The sequence below is a fragment of the Pyrgilauda ruficollis genome, unplaced genomic scaffold (assembly GCF_017590135.1).
Source record: "Pyrgilauda ruficollis isolate IOZ18807 unplaced genomic scaffold, ASM1759013v1 scaffold66, whole genome shotgun sequence".
In the NCBI taxonomy this organism is placed as follows: Eukaryota; Metazoa; Chordata; class Aves; order Passeriformes; family Passeridae; genus Pyrgilauda; species Pyrgilauda ruficollis.
The window spans coordinates 1188312-1210071 of record NW_024528377.1 but is presented as its reverse complement, the minus strand read 5'-3'; the positions used below and the strand labels follow the sequence as shown (position 1 = coordinate 1210071).

The 21760-nt window shown below is 42.2% G+C and overlaps 1 protein-coding gene across 7 annotated transcripts in view; it reads right to left on the bottom strand.

Annotated features, from left to right (window-relative positions):
- Nucleotides 1-674: 674 nt before the first annotated feature.
- ERC1 (ELKS/RAB6-interacting/CAST family member 1) overlaps nt 675-21760 on the bottom strand; it is a 277845-nt gene continuing 256759 nt past the window's right edge. For all 7 annotated transcript variants that reach the window (XM_041484357.1, XM_041484358.1, XM_041484360.1 and 4 more), the window contains 2 exons: nt 18228-18416; nt 675-7456 (listed from right to left, as the gene is read on the bottom strand). In XM_041484357.1, coding sequence (XP_041340291.1) covers nt 7319-7456; nt 18228-18416 — 327 coding nt within the window. In that variant the 3' untranslated portion in view covers nt 675-7318. The remainder of the gene's footprint in view (nt 7457-18227; nt 18417-21760) is intronic.

Below are 21760 nucleotides of genomic sequence, written 5' to 3'. Positions count from 1 at the left end.
AGAAAAATGAGATTTTTCTACTGACATTACTCAGGCATTTCTCATGTCATCAAAACACGTCTGGAGACTGGACACTGGGTAGAGCCCATTTCCACCAGCGCTGCAGGGAGCACAGCTCATCCTATGCCACAGAGCCATGACTCTGCTCCTGAGGGACAGGACCCACGTCCAGGTTTCACCAGGAACATGTTCAATAGGACAGTCTTGCTGGCCTTCCCACAGCAAGGCTTTCCAGGCACGTTTCTCTGGAAGATGTGATCCCGACGCTGACTCAGCACGGAATGCACATCTGGAATTCAGTCACCCATTGGCAACATTTAAGTCACTGACTTGGAAAACAGGCAGGAGAGGCAAAGGGGACAGCTGACTGTAACAGCAGCTATTTTATCTCCTCTCACCTGACCTGTGAGGTCCAAGGGAATCTGGGACTCCCCTGTGACTGCCAGTCACTCACCTTCACCTTGCAGGCAGCCCCAGCTTTGTCCGTGAGCATTGCCAGGCACGTTGTGCAGCCAAACCCCAGCAGGCTTGTCCCACTGTTGTCCTACGGGGCAACAACTGGAACCTCAAGCCTGGTGTCAGGGAACAGCCCTGCAGCCCACCTGCCCTCCCGTCCTGGGCATGCAGGAGAGGACACCAAGCAACACACATTGAAATAAAGACAGGGCCCAGAATTTTTAAATAATTTTATAATTTCCTGATGAACTTAGTCTGTGAATAAAAAAAGAAGAAAAAAAAATGAACAAAGTGTTTATATTATCAAGGCAAAGTTGAATATAACACATTTTCTTTGCAATTTCATTATCCTGTCAGTAACATGACTCCAGCAATAAAACACATACGAGTTGAAGGCAGCGTGCGCACTCGCATCACGGACACCAATGTCTCCCGCTGCTGTCACTTCCAAAAGGAATTCAAGTACACCAGATCCCATCCCTAAAGCCTGCCTCCCCCTCCACTAAAGTGCAACACATCTCTTCCAAAGCAAATGAGGGACCTGTGCCTGTGGAGTGGATGGGGCATCCCACAGATGATTTTTCAACTCCACAGATGATTTGTGAACTCGGTGCCCAGCTCCCCTCATTCACTGCCTTGGAAGGAAACGGCAATATACTGTTTCAGTGGGCTTGGAGCAGCATGTTGGGCTAGCACAGAAGTTATTCCCCTGTTTGTGGTCCCATTGGATCAGTCCTCCTCCAGCATCTGGACAAATAAAGGCATCTTACACTAAAGCCTCCCCAGGTATACTGTAATGAGTGTGTAATGAGGGGCCAAGTGCAGCCACCCCTGGGCAGGGAGGGAGGGAGGACTTGGCCTTGTCCACAGAGAGCTGGGAAGATGGGGCAGATAAAAGGAACAATGTCTACTTCTAAAATTTGGCCTCAAATTTGGTTTTTAAGATAAGCACATTTTATAACAAATAAGAGTATATGTGACCAATAGATCCATTTTTGCTAGTTTCCAAGTGAAAGAAATCAATGTTTTGAACAAAAAGCCCTACCAAAGCACCAAGAGCCTAATGGGAATATCTACTTAAAAACAAAGCACATTGACTTGATTTTCAAGATCTGAACTAAGCTTGCAAAATGGGGACAAACAGCGTATAGTTAAGTTTGATAAAAAAAATACATTCACTTAATGAAATTCTTCACCTATGTTCATAGGTAAAGCGATTTGTCAGGGGTTTTTTTGTTAACCTTACACCACTTTAGCCTCATGATGTTCCTTTCAAGCAATGCAAGTCTTTGATGCAACCAGAGCAGAAAGTGGCTGCTGGTCCTTTCCTGCCATAACACGCTTGGTGACCAACACGAGAGGCAAGGAAATGAAACTTGGATAATGAACTTACACTCAACTACCTGCACTCGCTCATCTGAACTTGCTCATGTCCCTGGCATCAAGGGGTGGGATGGAGAAAACAGAAAATTTGGCCAAAGCATTCACATCAGTGGTTCCCATCTTGGGGGACACCTGGTGTTAATAACTGTTACCAGAAAAGATTGACTTCCAAAATACTGTTTCATTCTGCCCATTTCTGTCTTACACATGTACAGTATAAACCTGGGAAAGCAGGAATTTATACAGGGTTTGTAACATTTCCTAAGAGGCCAAGCTGCCTTGGACCTCAAAAGCCTGTGAAAGGCAACTGGTTATAATTATAAGCCCACAAATCCTTTTCCGTACAATCCCGAGAGGAGGAGTCATGGCTTTGTTGCTTCTTTACTTGAATTCCTTTTAATGAAATTTATTTTTATATATTTTTTAAAACACATCTTTTTCAGTTCTACTACTATCTTTTGTTTCAAACCGACAATAGACACACATTGTTGGTAACTGCCCCAGCCTTAGGACCACACAGACAATATCGACAAGCAGAAAACAAAACAGGAAAAAAACACCCCTGAAAAAGTCAGGGGAGATACTGATGACAGGGTTACAGCACTCACCACACACACTGGAAAAAGTCAGGATTTCTGAGTTTATGCTTTTGACACTAAAAAGTTTTGAAACAGTTTTTCTCTCTTTTTTTTTTTTTGTCTTAAAAACAGTCAGCGGATACAGCCATTTTGTTCAGAAGGATCTGCTGTTGCGTAAGGTTCCTTCCATTTATGTGGAAAAAACAATTAAAAACATCGTTTTGTTTTAAAAAAACCCCTGACACTCCTCTTCCTCACCACACAGATGAGAGGGGTCAGCAGAGCTGGCCTTGCCAGGCACGATGCCCCTGGTGCCCTGTGCCCGGCCCTCCCACCCCGCTGCCTCCGCTGGGGCAGTGTTGGTTATCCACAGCCTTCCACGGCCTCTTCAGGTCCCTCTTCCAGTGGGGATGTTGAGCTGAGGAGAAGCTTCCTTTCAGTATCAGATGCCTTGATTGTACTCTTTCCCTTTAGCATTTCACTGGAGTCATTTCAGGGATATATAAGTTATTTTATGTAGTGACATTTTTGCTTTAAAATCGTATCAGTGCATGACTCTACATCCTTTGTGAAGACCCCTGCAGTGGCAGCAATTGGCAATTAGTACAGGAGTGGGGACTCAACCCTGTCAACCCTCATCAGATGTAAAAATTTCCCAACAAATTGAGCACTAGCAGCAGAACGGATGGGAATTACAGGGCAAATGAAAAGAGGTGCCCCTTTGGTTCTACAACCAGGGTTATCTCTACAAGATTTATGACATTTATGCTCCCTTGTGCAAATTTCAGAGCCCTGAAGTACCAGGAAATTTTCAAGAGAAGGCATATTCCAGCCGTGGAACGAGAAACGGCGCACGCGGCTCCACGCATCACGTCGGACCTTCACCTTCCATCCCCGAGGACTTGGCAAAAACTGGATATTCCAAAGGGGGTTTGGCATTTTCTGGAGTGAAAGCTGGTTAAAGGCAGTCAAAACGAGAGAGAATACTTAGAGAGGCTTAGAGCTTCATCTGGGAGCATGCCAGGTAATTCTTCCAATGGCAAACAGTGCTCATGTCCTCACCCTGCAATTCTAGTGTTATCTCCTTTTAGTGTTTTACATGAGGTTGGATTCAGAGGAAAATGTGGACTTGGACTTGTGGATATCATGAACAAGCGTGGTTGCAGTGTCAGCTTTTACAGTGTACGTGGGCTTCAGAGGCTTGAGTTATTTTTTAGCCCAAACCCTGCCAAAATGACCTACTTCATTTTCTACAAACAGCTCCTGAGTCCTTACATCTCTCAATTTCTCTGCAAATGACAGCTCAGAACAAAAAAAAGTAATATTAAAGTAATAGTTAAAACTTTCACAGCTCCTGTAGCAAATGGAACTTCATTCAACAGGAGAAGAAAAAGCAAATTTCCCCAGAGTCCCTGGGAAGGGGCCCTGATTTCCTAGAGCTGCTGCACTGCAGGACCACTGTGGTAGGAAACTGTCTGCATCTGCCTGGCTGCTGACACTTGGGAATAAGATCTTAAAAGAGCAGTGGTGGGTTAGGCAACTGGATGAGCACTGCAGGGTATGCCACACATGGCCCTTCTCCCATGTGCCTCATATGCAATTCCATGATGGGTTATGAGAATAAAATCCCTTTGTTGCCTTAAGGCCAATGGTGTGGCACTCCATACGAGTGAAAAGAAAAAGCTTTCAGTGGTCACATTCAGCATTAAATTGTGGCCAGAAGTACCTCCCAAAGCCCAAAGTTCCTCAAGATATTCACAGGATCTCTGTCGACAGAGGATCAGAGAGGTTACCTGAAATAGTTCAGTGGAGATCAAGCTGGATCAAGACTTCCTAAATGAGATCTGCTCCCTCCCTGAAAGCACTTTACAGAGGTCTAAGATCAGTCTTTAAGATGGGAAGCCTACGAGACCTAGGAGATAACAGTGGTTAACGAGAAAAATCACCAGGGCTCAACAATTCAGATGGAAGGAACAGCAGGTGTGTGGCTGGCAGATAAAGGACCAAATGGCCAGCGTGAAAACCAGCCAGGCTTGACAAATCCTCCCTGGGAAGAGGCCAGGAGATGTGTAAACAGTGAGCTTCACCCGGCTGCTGATGCACAGATCCTGCACACGCTGCCGTGACAGCACCAGGCCTTTGGCTGGGGCACTTTGGACTATGGAAATGCAGCCACAAGCTGAGTTAGAGATGCTGAAGAAGCAGCAGCACTTCCCTGTGATGTGTGGGCAGTGCAGTAAAGCCAGGGAATTGAAATAACAGCCTGAAGTGATCACCCCTCACTCCCATCCCCTCCCCCTGCCCCTGCCTCCAGCAGAAACACTATCAAGGAACATCTCAGTAAGAGGTTTACAAGCAGGAGCCATTTGAACCATCAATAAGGGAAATTCCACAGCTTCTCACAGAGGAAGGATTGTTTTACAGCAGGGAACCAGGGCTGGAGATTTGACCATATAAGTTAATGAGAGAGTCAGGAGGGGCGGCGGTGGCCGATGATGCTGGGCTGATGGCTCTGATGCTTTTACAGGCGGCATTAAATTCCTTGAGTGAGTAATTAGGGGTGATGAAGAAAATGCAAGAGGAAAGATTTCAAAACAACAGCTCCTATCGAAACATGCTGACTCAAAGAATGGGACCAGAGGGGTGGCTCTGGGATGAGGCAGGGCCCAGCAGTGTGTACAGTCACTGTCTGCTGGCCTTCCGGCATTCCCCCCTTCCCCACATTCAGGTTCCCATGACTCCCCTCACACATGACACAAAAAAAAAGCTGCAGACACAGGCTGCTATTACAGGAAGAACTAAAGTTAGTTCTCTTGATTTGCAAAGCACTGGCAATTCCAAAGTTGGAAAAGGAGTGATTTGCCTCTTCTTTTGAGACTTACTTCTTCCTGGACACCCTGGCTATGAATGCAGCTCCTTCTGCTGAATTGTTACAGTAGAATCAATGGGAATGTGATTTATTTTAAATTAATTGGTTTTCAATAGAGTCTACAGGTAACAAGGTTTCAGTTTTGCCCAATTTTCACTGCTTGTTTGGAAAAAAAAACCACTACAGGGTACATCTTCCCTTACTCAAACTTTTGCTGATTTCCTTTCTGTCGGAAGCAATTGGTCACTTCAAAAGATAAAAATAAAGTGTGAAAGACCTACAGGCGAGCTGTGCTGTGGATCTGAGAGATGTAAGAAATGCAGCTTTCTTGAAAAGGCCTGGAACACTTTCCTTAGCAAAACAGCTTAGTGATTAAGCTCAAAATGCAGTAAGCCATACGGAATTAAACTGCAGGCTCTGAATGGGAGGTTTACTGAGAAGATTCATAATTAGCTATTGACTAGAAAACCAAGATATCTTCCACTGCTGTGTTATTTGGTCTCCTTTTGCCTTCCCCTCGCTCTCTGAAGTAACATGAGCCAGTCAAAGGGAGCAGCTCCTTTAAGGAGCACATGGGGACATGTTACAGGGCTCTGTCCTGCAGATGCCCCCAGACACACATAAGCACTGGCAGCCAGGAAAAACCGTGTCTCCCCATTAATGCATAGTCCAAGAATGAACACCCAAGTCCTACTCATAAAATAGGATTTCTGACTTGCTACCACAAGGACGAACTGATCTGGGATTTCAGGTCTTATTACCTATCAGCAGGAGCTGTAACGAGTGTCAAAGGTGGATGGGAATAAAACTAAGGCCTCTGATATACACAGAAGAATTGCACTGGTTTAAGTAAAGCTGTGATTTTACACCTATCTACTCAGCTGGGTGCCAACTCCAGCACAGATGCTCCTCTTTATAAGGGTTATTGCTATGAACTCAAACTCATTCCTCGTCAATGTAAGCTAAACCAAAATAAATTAAATTATAATTATAGTAAGAAATATGCTATGGTTTACCTAACTTAGCTTTAAAATTATACTTTTAAGCTAAATGATGCAAATGTCTCATTTACAGAATGCTTAAGACTATTCTGATGACAGGCAGTGTTCACAAAGTCACAGCCTGAAAAACTGGACAAACTGTACAAGTTAAAGCTGGGAACTGACCTGTTGACCACACCTGCTTGAAAGGAGAGAGCTCTCTATAAAGTAAGAACTTAGGAGACACAAACCTATGATGAGATACCTCATCTAAAAGCCCCCCAAAATCAAAAGATGAAAACAGCTACCTCAAAAAATGGCCCACCTAGCAATTTGGAGTCAGACCAGTGAACAATAAAATTCCAAGTTAGGCAAACAGAAAGTACCAGTAAGCCTACCTTTTTTTTCCCAGCTGCTTTCATAGATGAAATGACTAACATGAGCAAGGAGGGAAACTCTCCTTTCCTCACTCTGTTATTTAAGAATGTAAGAAGCATTGAGACAGGCAGCAAGACCTGAGCTAGCTGATGCTGGCCAGCCATGAGCCATAACCAGAGCACACTCAGGTTTGGTTTTAGCACTATGAAATTCAGGCTTTCATGAAAATAAAAAACAGGAAGGAGGAAAGAAGACAAGAAGGAAAAAGCAATACATTAATGAAAGGTGAGGGCTACTCTTCTGCAACCTCATGGAGAACTAGAGCTGCTTGTGTTCAGTGGATCCCCTCTTCTTTGCTCAGTAGACTTGGAAGAGCTCTGCTTAGCTGTATCCAAAAGTCACCACCAACAAAGTCAATGGGGAATTTCATTCTAAAGTAGAAAGGCAGTGAGAAGATGAATACAAAAATGGCTGATTAATCATAGACTGGAAGAACCTAGAGAGCATGTAGTTTTTAGAAGGTTTTTTTTTTTTTGCCTTTGTTTTTTTTGTCAAAGGTGCACCAGAAGTCTCCATTCCATGTTCTGTCTTTCCCATTGCTCTCCACTCCCATGGCTCCGTGGACTGCCTGGGCTTGGCCACTGGTGTGCTGCTCCGTGGGCTGGTGGCCGAGGTCACGAGGACTCCTCGAGGGCGTTGACGACCTGCTCCAGGATGTCGGGGCAGTGATCCGCGATCTGCTGCAGGATGGCGTTGGCGAACTCCTGCAGCTCCACGCTCTCCCTCTCCCCCTTCTCCAGCTCTTCGTGCAGCTGCCAAGGACACACAGAGACATGGTCAGCACCTGTTCTGACACGGGTGACAGCCCTGCCCAGCAGGCTCAGCCTCACCACCACTTTGGGAAGGGAACTAACAGAGGTGACACATGCTGGGCGCTTCCAGCACCTGCATCTTCCCTTGGTGACTCCCTCACCTGGAACTGAGTGCTCTCCATCCTCTTTATTTCACTTTTTCGTTCTACAGGACCAGGTTTGTCACCTTCCCAGTAAAGATCATGTGCACATGACTTAACTACTCCTGAATACATTGTTCTATGATAAATATAAGAAAAACTTCCTCTGTAGAATGTTTTTCTGAAGGCAACCATATTCCAGGAGCAATACAGCAGCTTGCTAGTGTATTGCTTTAAATAGCTTGACTTTTATTCATGAACAATGGGATGTTTCACAGGTTATTATTTGAGAATTATTCCTGATATGAAATCAAGAGGAATGTCACCAAAGTTAACCAGAATTCTATTTTTCTAGAGGAATTACTAATTTTCAAAAACTCTCTTTTCCAACTCAGCCAGAAGATGACTACACACAATTGCAGTGGAACATACACGATTTTTGTTTACTAACTCTGCATTTCCTGTTGGGTCATTCGTTCTTCAGATCCCTATAATTGGCTCAGAACAGGACACAGAATTTCAAACTTTATATTATTCACTCTGTCTACAGTTTATAAACAGTTTCTCCAACAAGTGGTGTCCCAAACCATGTCACACAACATATGCAAACACAGCTTTTAGCTTTGAGCCTAATGCCATTGCCAGATTTAGGGGCCCACAGAGCCTTAATAAAGAGCAGGAAACATCTGCCTTCAGTAACCTGCTTAGCTGCCCAGCAATTGATAAAGTCCATGCTGGCCTGTGAACTGCGCAAAATCCCAAGGAAGGCTGAAATTTGTGCAAGCATTTTAGGGATTACTGTACTCACAGTGGTCTAAGGACCTCAGAGAACAAGGAGAAGCAGCATCCCTTACTAGGTTAGATGGTATGGAGAGATAGACTGGACAAGTTTTCAAGCAGACAGCCCTGACCTGTACCATATACCAAAAAAGCTCTTTTATTTGTTCAGTGATAAGATTGTCTTCTAATAAAGCATATTCCCTATGAATATAAGACAAGCATATATGTAGCAGGTACCTACACTTAAGATGGACTCTGAAGCTTATTTCCAGCTTCTGAAGCCAAAGTTCTTTGTCACTTTGAGCTGCTGTGAGCAAGCATCTTATCTTATTTGAACCTCCTTTTAAATTTTGTGTGGTTTTAAAAAATTAAATATTATCTGTCAGTTCTGTAACATTTCTTATTTCTAACTGATTAGTATTTTTATTGGAACTCTATAATGTTAATACAAGACATGGAAAGAATGTCAAACTGGCATTTTTCATGCCTGAAGGGATAACTGTTCATCAGTATACAAATTTGTTGATCTGTGTTTGGCACTTCTGTAACACTGCTCAATGCAGGTTTTAAAAAGAGAGAACTATCAGGCAGCAACACAGCAGGGATCATTTTACCACTTTAAGAGCACAATGCAGTGGCAAAGGTTAGATTTCTACAATTAAAATTCTAATCAGATACAACAGCATGTCTCTGTTCAGTGATGGTATCAAGCAAAGCACAGCAAATTGTTTCTGCAAGAAACACTGCTTTAAAACAAATCAGCTAAGAACGACTGTGGAATACATAAAAATGCTTTTAAAGAAAGTTATGGTGCAGGCTTCTGTAGACAAAAGTGTGAGAAAGGAAATTAAAAGGGCGAGCGTGCTACACTGTTCCCTTTACTAGGCAGGGTAGCATATAGTAAATTATTGGGGCTTTGCATGCTGAATGTTGGTTTAATGTGCTCTTATGTGCTTTGTTCCTACTGGCTGCTGCACTCAGAGAACAGCCATAGGAACCCGAGAGGGGCTCCTGCCAAGAATCACAATGCAAAGGCAACCTGATCCCGCTCCGTGGAGTGACATGAGCTGGGAATGGGGAAAAGAGAGGGAGGGGAGCACTCTGGGCTTGGGGAGGGCTCTGGGGGAGAAAGGGGGGGCTCAGCAGTAACCCATAAGGGCTCAGGAAGGGCAGGCTGTGGATGGGTGATCAGCCTGGTTCCAGCAACCTGGCAGAGGTATTAGTCAGGAACTTACAATGGATGGATAAGCCTAGGAAAGGTCCAGCCAGCAAGCAGGATTGAGAGAGTCAGAACAAGCAGCCAGGAGTGGTGCTGGATGTTAAAAGCCAGGGGACTGGGACTCAGGGACTGCTTCTGAGTCTGGGGTTGTCAGCCTGGTGAGATCCCAGCCATGCAGGTGGCCCCAGGTACAGCAGCCTGCAAACCACCCCACCACTGGTGCATTCCTGGGAATGCTCTGAGCCTAAACTCAGACAGGGCTGCCTTGTGCCTTCTGGGGCCAGCACAAAGATTGCATGGTGCCATCCATCAGAAGGATGGGAGGCCATGGAGCTGGGAGAGAGCAAGCACCAGGAGAAACAGCCAGCGTTATCATTCTCCTTTTCTTATCTGGCACCTGCAAGGGTCCTGAGCTCTCAGTCCACAGCAGGAGAACCAGGAGAGGGCAGTGTTAGCAGGGAAAGCCGAGGTCCTGCACCACCACCACCTGCCCAGCCAGCACCCCTCTTGCTGGCCTTTCAGCCAAATCCTCCAGGTGAAGCTCCAGGAAAGCAATTAAACTAATGAAATATTAAAGCACCTGCAAGAGATTGAACTTCTAAACTGAAAGAGGGTCGGTGGGCAAAGTGGAATCCTGCATGATGTTGTCTTCAGTGGGGCAATACTGCAACATCAGTGAAGTCTCATTTTCTTGCTCTACTAGTCAGCATTTATGTATTTATAAGACACCTTATAAAATCAAGATAAGCCCAACAATAAGCTGATGCCAAAGCTAATAAATCAAATGCAATCAAACAAAAGCAACCAACTTAACCAGAGGAAAAAAATATTTCCAATAAGAGAGTTTTTGACCCAAAAGAAGATGGCTCTGAATGCTGAAGGCCAGGACAATACTTTACAAATTAGCACAGACAGAAAGTCTACACAGCTGGCTGGCAGATGTGTGTGATGAAACATCGTTGGAAAAATAGCAATGATAGCCTTGAGTTGAGTTTGCTAGCTTCAGAACAGCCAGATTTAATAATGTGATTCCTACTTCAGCAAAGACATCTTAATTGACTCTATGGCTGGTGGCAGCATTTCTAGGCCAGGGACATCATCTCCATTGACGTCACTCCTCTCGGCAGCAGCTGGCAGCAGCACACGTCAGCTCTCCATCAAGCAAGGGGAACATCCAGTTCTCAGTGGCATAACTGGATTCACCTGGATGTTTCAAAGTCCAAATTTTAGGGAAGTTTCTCTGAAAGTATGAATATCAGTTCTGCTCCTGGTTTCCTAGATTTTTTTTCTTGTGAATGCAAGCTGACATGGTGTTATCCTCCCCATGCCATTTTTCTATGAAAATAAAGAAATGTGAACAATCCTTTTTTGTTGGCATTTCCAGTTGAGGATATGAGGAGATTCACATACTTGCCTCAAAGAAATGACCAAAAATGAGAAGGCAAAGCCAGATATGTTTTTTGTCTAGTTGATGACAAGTAAGAATAGACAGCTCAGAAAGGAAAGGACAGCAAGGACCCCAGAAGTGCTTAATAGTATTTATCTTTGGACAGAAGAACAGAAATGGCCTTCAGCATCTCAGGGGAAAGAAAGCTTGCAGATAATCTGCAATAGATTCAGACACTTTTCAGCACTGCTGCCTTCCTTCCTGTGTTTAGAACAAGTCACGATAGGAATAATTTTCCATTTATAGTTAAACTCCATCATTGAAAAAAAATCCCTAACAATTCACCATGAATTTAGCTTCTCTGTTCCAAGATATTTCAGAACTTACTTAAAGATTAGTAGACACTCAGAGCCATATGAATGATTCATAGGAAGATAACTTCATAGTTAGGAAATAGGATGCTGTGGTTTTATATGCAAACTGGGTGAGTTGTGCTGCTGCTCTGCAGAACCTTCGTGGCCTCTGCTTTTCCCATAATGCAAACAAGGCATAATTCAACTAAGATTCTTTAAAACTTACTTATACTCCCCAGTGTGATTTTTGCCTCATTAACAATTTCTCATCAGTGAATGATGAGAAAGGGCAAACACAGATAAACCCACAGGAACACTGATGAGAAAGGGCAAACACAGATAAACTGGTATCTCATCTTGGGCTGTGGACAGTAAACCTGAATACAGAATATGAAGAACTTGTAGAGATGCACAAAGAGAAAGTTAGTGGAGAACTTCTATAAGGATAGAATACCAGAATATAAAATTATGCTTCTCCAAAGTTCAAGTGTTTCTGGATCAGGTTATGGTTAGTCTGAAAACTATATCTAGAGCTTAAAGTAACATAAGTAAGAAATTACACTGATTTAATCTAAACCTTTGCTTTGTCTCAAGTTTAAACTTCACTGTAGCTCAGGCAAATGGTCAAGAGCTTTTGCATCTACCCAGACAAACCAGTGTAAATACATGTGTTTGATGTAGTGAGAGCTAATTACATATAAACCTTTATTTCTCAACTATGTACCTATAAAGGAGCCAAAAGAAAGGGTTACAAGTATGGAAATTCAGTCTGACAAATTTTAAAAACAAAAGAAGAAAAAATTTAATGTAAATCCTTAAATATTTCTGCTCTGTATGGAAATTTTGAGTTTATGTTAGCTCTTTCAAAATACTTAAAAAACATACATTTAAAAATTAAACTAAGATTTCAAATGAAACAGTCTTTTTAAAAATAATATCTACAATGAACATTGCCCATTTTTATTTGTGCATGGAATTAATACTTTTAATTAAAATATATACTATCCATCATTAACATTAACTATTCCTAACTTGAAAAGAGATATAAAGCCAAAGAGAATCCACAGCTCAACAGCAGGAGTTGCTGCACAAAGCTGTACAAGGACCACGGTGTCTGAGCAAGGGCCAGAGTAACAGAATTTACTGCTAAGAGCAAAACATGAGGAGAGTGAAAAACAAGGGAACAGCTTGGGGTTGTACCTCCTGCTTGTAGGGAGTGCTTCTAATGAGACCACTCTCATTTTCTGACACACCACACACACACACAAAACGCTTGATGATGTCCTGAAATCAGTGTTTTTCCTTTTATATCTCATTTCAAGTTAGGAGCTGTTAATGTTCCTGATTGGTGGTATGTATTGTAATTAATATTAGCAATTTCATGGACAAATAAAAATTAATGCTGTCATGGAATTATGGACATGGCTAACTTACAGATAACACTTGTGATTTTAACCAGTACGTAAGAACTACGACACTGTTCTCATCCTCACCCAAACCATTAAATATAAAAGTTTAAAATACTTTATAATGTAACAATTTTAGAGAATTCCCATATCCATTGCTTTCTCAACCAAACTCAGGAAATAGATTTGCACATGAAGAAGGATACAAATTGTTGCAATTATTACTTCTAATTTCTAACAGAGACCAGAAGTGGACTGTTTAACTTTAAAATACATTATGCATTCTCATAAGATTACAAATTGAAAATAAATGACATAAATCAAGTAGGGGAAGATAACAAGCTAATAGAAGAGCAGTCAGAGAAGGAAGACAAGGGTAAACTCTGAAGTAACAGAGTAATTTAGAATGACTAAATGCAAATCATAGCAGAGTAATTTCTTTACAGAAACTAAGTAAGTTGAGTAATTCCTCACAGATGACACAGAACAACACAAGCAGAATCTGAAAAAAGAAGTACACAGGATGTTTATAAAATTACTATTTGTACTTTAGAGTAAAGTTTATCCTAGTTGCAATATTGTTTGTATAACAAATCAAAATACGTGTTGAATATTTTCAGGATTTAACAATCAAATATGCAGTTTTAAAATGAAATTTGACAGCTACAGGTATGACGTTTGGTGTCCTTTTGTACAAAAAGCTTACCATTGCTCTGTGGAGGCTGAAATGTGAATCAAGTGCAAGGTAGATGTTGCTCCTTGGAGCAAAGCCATGACGCTTTAGCTGACACAGCAGGTTGTGACTGCTACAGTGAAGTGACATGATCACCTTTTCCCTTCCTCTGCTTTGGGCAGCTGAGCAGAAAGGCATTGCTGATTTCTTAGGAGAGGATTAGTAAGCAGGAATCCCCAGAAGGTCTGTGCTTTGGCTGAAGCTGGCGCACAGGGAAAGGGAAGAGAACCTTCCTGCACAACAAAGGCTCTTTGATGATCATTAAGATTTTTCACAAGTGCTCTTCTCTGTAACTCACAGCAAAGCAGCCACAGGTAGTGGGGTGAGACAAGCTCCCACAGCAGGTGACTTCTGAGAGAGCCTGTGATGGAAATGTGAGTTACAGATCTCCAGGTCTCCAAGACCGCTGCTGATGCCCAGGTCACAATGCTGCCAGAAACACCTCTGGAGGAGGAGAGGAGTGTGCAGGGAACAAACTGGTGCTTAAGGGCCAGCAGAAACTGGCAGGACCCCCTGCCTGAGGAAGCCAGGACATGCTGGACATGGCTGGGAAGAGCCTCTGATGGCAAGGAGCCAGGGGGAAAAATGCCTCCTACTCCTAGGGTTAAGAAAATTATTTCAATTGTATAGATCTTATGTTGGAAGAAGTATTTTTTTCCAAATATCAGTGCAGGACCTACTGAAAGTAAGAAATTCTCTGTAATACAAGGTCCTGCACATTTACAGCTGGATTCGAGGTGCTAAGAAACATTGCTGATAGTCCTTAAGCTATTAACAAACCTAATACTGCTGCCTACTTCTAATATCTGGCTGCTCTGGATTTTTGGCTCTTTTTACTTTCTCACACTGCTGCCTCTCAACCCCAGTGCAGTGCACCACCTCTGACACACTGAAGTGAGGATTTTCAGCAAATTCCAGTTTCTACTCCATTCTTTTTTTTTTTTTTTTTTTAAGATAAGAGCAAAACAAAACCCAAACTATAAATAAAAGTGTGGACCATATAATTATGTTAATGCCATTTCCTTTCATAAAGGACTAAAATCCCACACTGACAGGCAACTATCTGAAATGTGAAACAGAGCAGTTGTTCTACAGAGCTCAAGAATATTAACATAATGATACCTCTAGGACAAAGTGAAAGAAAATATGGTATTTAATAGAAATTGCTAGGATAATGCAATTATTTATAATGAATGAATGGAATTTTTATTTCTGAGTGTCAAGACTTGAAACATTCCCCTTCTGGTAACTTCAGTTTTTTAATAAGAAAATTCAAATAGGACATGAACTGGTTGAAGGATGATAGTTCCAGAAACGGTACTGGGTAGCTTATTTGGGGACATTTGGTCAGAACTGATTCAAAGGGACATTTTCCACCACAGGAATAATTTAATGACATGGTTCTGAGCTCTATAGATCCTTTACCGTCCACAACTTAGTCTGATATATTATTTTAGATTAGGTTTTGAGACACTATATACTCATAAGTACTGGCTTCAGTTCTTCATTACAAACCAAAATTTTACTACAATAAGTCAGCCTACACAAAGTCTTTGATAAAATGCCAACTAAGAATGATATAGTATCTTGGCCCCACAGCTTGATTACAATCAATCTTCCCCAGGGATGTGATCACAGCCCCAAGCCTGACAGAGTTCAAGAACTGTTTGGATAAAACTCTCAGGCACCTGCTGTGATTCTTGGGAATGTCTTGTACAGGGATAAGAGTTGGACTCAATGATCCTTGTGGGTCCTTTCCAACTCAGCATATTCTGTAATCACTTGAAGTCACTAAGGACTATCACTGAACTTAATGGTAGTGTCGAGACACTATTATGGATAAGAGGCACCAATTATCAGTCAAACTTTGAGACTACAAAATTATTTATGTGACAACAAATTCCCCTTAGATCCATGGTGTTGATGCTGGCAGATACTTTGCCAACAACTATTTGTACATTAGTTACTGTGGGTCACCATGGGTGCACTAGAAGAGTGAGAAGGTTAAATTTACTTCATATACCACCTGTATCTACCAAAAGAAGCCACAGAGAACTCCTGCTCTTTGTACCTGAACCTCCCCAGCAGGGATGAAAGATCTACCAAGTATATTGGCTATGATGAAACATAGCAAACCAACCTTGGTCAATAAAAGTTGCTGTAGAGGGAAATAACAGCTCCAAAAGCAGCAGTTCAAAAACGAATTCTTAACTATTTATAAAAAAACTCCAAAGCAACCAAACCAAACTAGGTAATCTCATTGGTGAGAAGTGGATACGTTGACATCATGCTTAAATATTATTGGTGTTGGTTAAATCTATCCTCCCTAATCATGTTAGCACTTCTTAACATTCAAGGGGATTAATTTTTTCCCACTGAGGCTCGTAAAGCATTATCTACAGAAGATCATATTAGAAGGGACAGGAGTGAATTTAATGCACTGGATTTGAGGTAATTTACAAAACTCATTAAAATTCCAAAGATGCAAAATGGGTATTCTGTGATGGGCTTCTGCAAATCTGGAGAACTGATTCTCACCCCCCATGGGAATACTTTAAGCACAAAGGAAACTCTGCAGCTAGAAACAGAAAAACTCCATGGCTTAAATGAAAAGTCTGCTTTGTAAATTGAAATATATCATTAGTTTGTGTTTTGCAACTGAAGGTTCTTAAATACCATCTGAGTATGGGAAAGCAGAAGAGACAGCTACATTTTATTTTAGCTGACATTATTTATGCTTGGGAATCGTGAATGGAGAAGTAACTTTAAACAACTGTGGTGACAGCAGTGCAGAATTAAGACAATAATGTGAGAGGACAGAAAAAGAATTCTTTTCTCTTTCCAGAACAACTTAGGTAATTCCCTTTTCTCACAATTTCTCACAATGCTTTCTTTACTGTGTAACCCATAAATGTTGCTAATGGACTAGCAAAGTTTTGATGGGAAATAAAATTTTTGGGGTTACTATTCAGAAGAACTTGACAAAGAAAGCTTTTTGTATTTTCTTTACCCACATCTCTTGATCAAATAGCAAATACCAACTGTCCCCACAGATCCTGATTATATATGAAGACCAGAACAGCTATAATTAATGAGGCAATTTATTTCAGTGATATCCAAACTTTGCCCATATCCACTCTCATTTTCAGAGGTGCCTCCCATACATGCTACAGGTTTTGTCACCCACTGCTCCATCCCAGTCTGACAGACAAGGTGGTTCAAAATAATATGCCTCATGTTTTGATTTATACCATAGGAGCTGTAAGAGCTTTAATAGAGAAGGATGGCATGCATAAAACTGAAGAAATTTTAATCCTGTATCAGTGATTATGGAAGCCAGGAGGCTCTGAAGGGAAAAGGAATGTGTCATACCTACAGAGGCAAATGTAGATATTGAGGGAGGCACACAGCACATGCTGGATCAGTGACAGTATGAAGACAGGTGCAGGAAGAGAGCATGACTGTTGTGTACCATCTCAGTCCTGTTACAGCCATAGTCACCTCCAGAGGTCTGCTCTTGTTGAATTTTCAGGCATGCTTCTGTTGGTTTCCTGCAATTCCACTGCTCTCTCCAATTTTTGAATCAAAATTCAGTCTTGATTCGAAAGTTCAAGGAAATTAGTTTTAAAATCACAATGGAAGAAAACCAGAGCTAAGGTGTTCAAGATAGGCTCAATGTATGTTCACTGACCCACAAATCCCCTTTAACTGTATAGACCTTACACTAATTTGTGAGCACATTGGATAGAATTTGGTATAAAACATATGAAAGTGAATAGTTAAAGACTTGGCAGTATAATCCAAAGTCAGGGTTAAAAAGACAAAACTAGTCACATTTAGTTCTAGTACAAGATTCTTGTAGTAGTTTAATTAAAAAAAAAAAGCATTCAGTAATATAGGACTAGAACAGTAAAGAAAATTGAGACAAGAAATAGGCATGAGTTAGAAAAAAGGTTATAGGGAATGGTGAATTATAGACCAGAAACAAAAGATAACAAACTGCCAGTGAAGGGATTAAGGGAGGCAAGACACTACCAGAGCTGGGAGAAAGGAAGATTATTTCAGTAGATGATTTATAACTAGATTGACAGCCTCTTGTGGAGACATCATCTGACAAACTCTTATTAAACCCTTTCAGTTCTGTATTCCAAAACTCCTGGAAATATACAGGTGGGTTTCTGAAGTCACTCTGCGTGTGTATATAAGCATGGGTGTATCACATCCAGCACACTGAGTCCAATCTTGATTCAGGTATGAAGGTAAGGTGGGTAAGCAGTAGAAATTACTGGTAGAATATTCTGTAGCAGCAGGTAAGGACACTGCATTCACTTATATAAAGAGACTAATAAAAATGTGTCAATGAAAATATATATGGTTTATATAATTAAAGTAAGATTTAAGATCTTGATGACTACATTGAATTATAGAGATCAGCTACAATTTGTTAACAGTTAAAACATGGCAAAAGTGGTATCTTGCAATTTGATTTCCCATGAATGTGGAAATGCATGGCCCCAAGCACAGACAAAAGAGCAGATGAAATTCCATAGTAAATAGTACATGGCAATGATTAAAAAAATTATTGACTCCTTTTATCAGCTGAAGAGTTCATCTTTGCTACCTGCTTTCACCGCTCACGACAAGGTTTCACCACATTTTGGTGCGACACATCAGTAAAGCCTCAATCAGCAGATCAGTAAAGCCTCGATCAGCAAGTTCAGGTCCTTGTTCAGAGCTGGAGCCACAAACTCACCTGCTCCTGGGTCATCTTGTGCAGCTCCTTCTCCCAGGCTGCCTGGTCATCGTCCAGGTGGTAGGAGGCAGGCGGGGTGAGCCCACGCAGGATCAGGGGGTCGCGCTCGTGGCACAGGGCTGTCAGATGGCCGATGTACAACTTCAACTTGCTGCGGTTCTGGTCAAGTTCTAAGAGGGGCTGAATTATCTGAAATAAGAGAGCAGAGACAGTGAGAACAGCCTGGGACCCAAGCAGTGATGAAGGCAAAGATCAGCCTCTAAGTTACAATCTTGTCTGGCTTCACAGTGGAGGAAACCTGAACACTCCTTCCCTTGTACTCCTGGCCCATAATGTACCAACCATCCAGAAGGAAACCAAGGACATGGGGAGAGGGTGCAATGATGACAGCTGTGTGATTAGACTGGGAAATAATGATGGTATGGGTGAAAAATGAAACAATACTACACTGAATGCATTAACTCTACTGATTATCCATCAGTACTTTGGTTTAACTACTTCAAAAAAAAAAAAAAAGTATTTTTCTGATAAAAGGTGTCTGTCCACAACTTGTCCAAAAGCAATGTCAATATAGATTTTTAGCTCGTTTTGCCAACAAACATTTAACTGTAAAGTAAATATGCAATAAACATGTTTTAAAGAGAATTGTTTCAAATTTTGCCAAAACACAACAATTCTAAGATGACTACAACTCTACTGTAGAAACTGGATAGAGACATATCTTCACCAGAAAGTTAAAATTTAACTTTTTATAATGTTTTACATAGTTAAGGTATAGTCTTCTATAGTTTTGAAAAGGCAATGACTTTTATTAAACAGGCCAGACAATGAAAAAACTATCTATATATGTCTATATACGTATCTATATCTATATATCTATATATCAAACTAAAAAACCAAAATCAAAGGACTTTAATAAAGCACTATTTTATTTCATTATGCTTTACCCAATCTAAATCTAATCATTGCTCCTCAATGCAATCCAAACTAGAGTTATCCAGTTCCCACAAAAAGTATCTGAAGAGCCATTTCTCATTTTTTTACAAAAATACAGAGCTCAAGTGCATAAATGCCTACTGGGCACCCTTCACTGTGACCTTCCACAAGAATACTGCTTCATTTTTTCTAGATGTTTGTGGGCACATATTCAAAACTTCAGTAATGCAAAACTCTAAGGTTTGCAGATTATGAAAAATTAGGGAAGAACTGGGCTTAGGGCCTCCTTTCCATAAAATGAGGTGCTGGGCAGGGAGAGCTGGGAAGCCTTGCCAAAGTCCTAGCAACTTCCATTCGTGTTCCCAGGCAGAGGCTGCACCTGCTGTTTGTTAGTGGGCTGGGGATATCTTTTCAATAGGACACCTCTGACCCTGCTAATGAATAAGGAGTGAGATAATCTCTGAGTCAACAAAACAGGGTGCTGGCATTACTTTCAACAAAGACTCTGGCTTCGACCCCTTTTAATAAGGCTGTCAGGGCTCACTTATTTTGTTTCTAACGCTGTTTTACATGGATTAGTTTCTGTAGAGTGCGAGGATCTGAGAGGCATGGCTAAGCAGCTAACTAATGTCAGGCTCTGTGTCCTGCCGAGCTCAGCAGCCCACACCAGCACATCAGGGTGCTGCCACAGGCAGCCACAGGAGAGGAGTCAGGCAACAAACCTGAACTAGAGAGAGAGAGTGAGCTCACATGCTTTAGTAAAAACCTCTGCAGCCTTGGGGCACCCTCTGTTGTATATGCATATATAAACACACATATAAAAATAATGCTCTGTTCTATCAGGATGGGATTAGTGGACAATGAGGTGGATGGACAGCTGGCTGAAGGGCAGATCCCAGACGGTTCTAATCAGTGGTGCTGGGTCCAGTTGGAGGTTTGCCACTAGTGGTATTCTCCAAGGGTCAGAACTGGGCCCAATATTGTTTAACTTATTCACCAATGACTTGGATGAGGGGGCAGATGCTTTCTCAGCAAGTTCACTGATGACACAAGGCTGGCAGGAGCGGCCAATACCCCAGAGAGCTGTGTCCCTTCAGAGGGACCTCAACAGGTTGGAGAGATGGGCAGGGAAGAAGTGTAGGAAATTCTGCAAAGGCAAGTGCAGGGCACTGCACCTGGAGAGGAATAACCCCAAGCACCATCACAGGCTGGGGCTGACCTGCTGGGAACAAGCTGTCCATGAGTGGCAGTGTGTCCTTGTGGCCAAGAGTTTCCTGGGGTGGATTAGGAAGAGCATTTACAGGCCGAGGGAAGTAATCCTGCCCCTCTGCTCTGCCCTGGTGAGGCCACATCTGCAGTGCTGTGTCCAGCTCTGGGCTCCTCAGGACAAAAGGGACACAGAGCTCCTGGAGAGAAGCCAGTGAAGAGCAACAAAAATGGTGAGGGGACTGCAGTGTCTCTCTTACAAGGACAGGCTGAGGGAGCTGGGCCTGTTCAGCCTTGAGAAGGGGACCTTAACAATGGCTGAGTATCTGAAGTTCAGAGGATGGTGCCAGGCAACAGGACAAGAGGCCATGGGCAGAAAGGGATGCACAGAAGTTCCACCTGAACATGAGGAAGAACTTCTTTCCTGTGCAGTGATCATGGACTGGAGCACATTGTCCAGAGAGGGGGTGGAGTCTCCCTCATTGGAGATATCCTGGCACTGTCTGGACACAATCCTGTGTCCCATGCTCTGGGATGGCCCTGCTCCAGGAGAGAGGTTGGACATGATGGCCCACTGTGGTCCCTTCCAGCCTGACCCAGTCTGTGATTGTGAATGCAAACTGCTGTCACTCTGCTGCCCTGTATACAGGGCAATAGCAAGGGATATTTTAATAGAATCAACACAGTTACCTTTCACTTCCATCACCAAACAAAACTGTCTTTAGCCATTATATCCATCAGCTTTGGTTATTTACTGAGTTTGCACTATGTACCCTGATTTCACACAATATCTTTTACTAAGATTATGACCTGAAAATGTATTGCCTATGAAAACCAGTGATGCTTCTAATTTAAAGGATGTCTTTTCTATCTTTCTTACTATTTGGTTTGCCCTCAGAGGGTAAAATGATGGATTATCACGTCTTAAGAAAATACTGTTCTATAAAAATGTAATAGTCAATAACTAGTCCAATCAATGTAGTAGCTGCCTTGTATTCTTTTCAGATACCACAGTCTCTTCAATATCCATCAGATGTGCAGATTCCAGTCTGAAAAGAATCTGTCTGGATAACGTTCCCGGCTATTCTTTGTGAACAGAAACCCTCCCTGATGAAGAGAAAGCAGAGCTATCTAGCAAGTAAGACTGGAAGATCTGCATACAACAGTTGAATTTGACTGCTCAGGGATAAACCCCCTTTCAAAGCACATTCCTCCTGCACCCTTCCCCCTTTTACCTCGAGCTGGAAAGAGGCCAAATGAGGCGTGTGAAAGTTCTTAACCAGCAGCCCCCTAAAGCTGTTCACAGAGCAATCATTCCCCTCACTTGGGATCCATTAAAAGCTGCCAGTCAAGTGGGAAGTGCCCTTATATCTGTGTTCCTGCCCTATCTC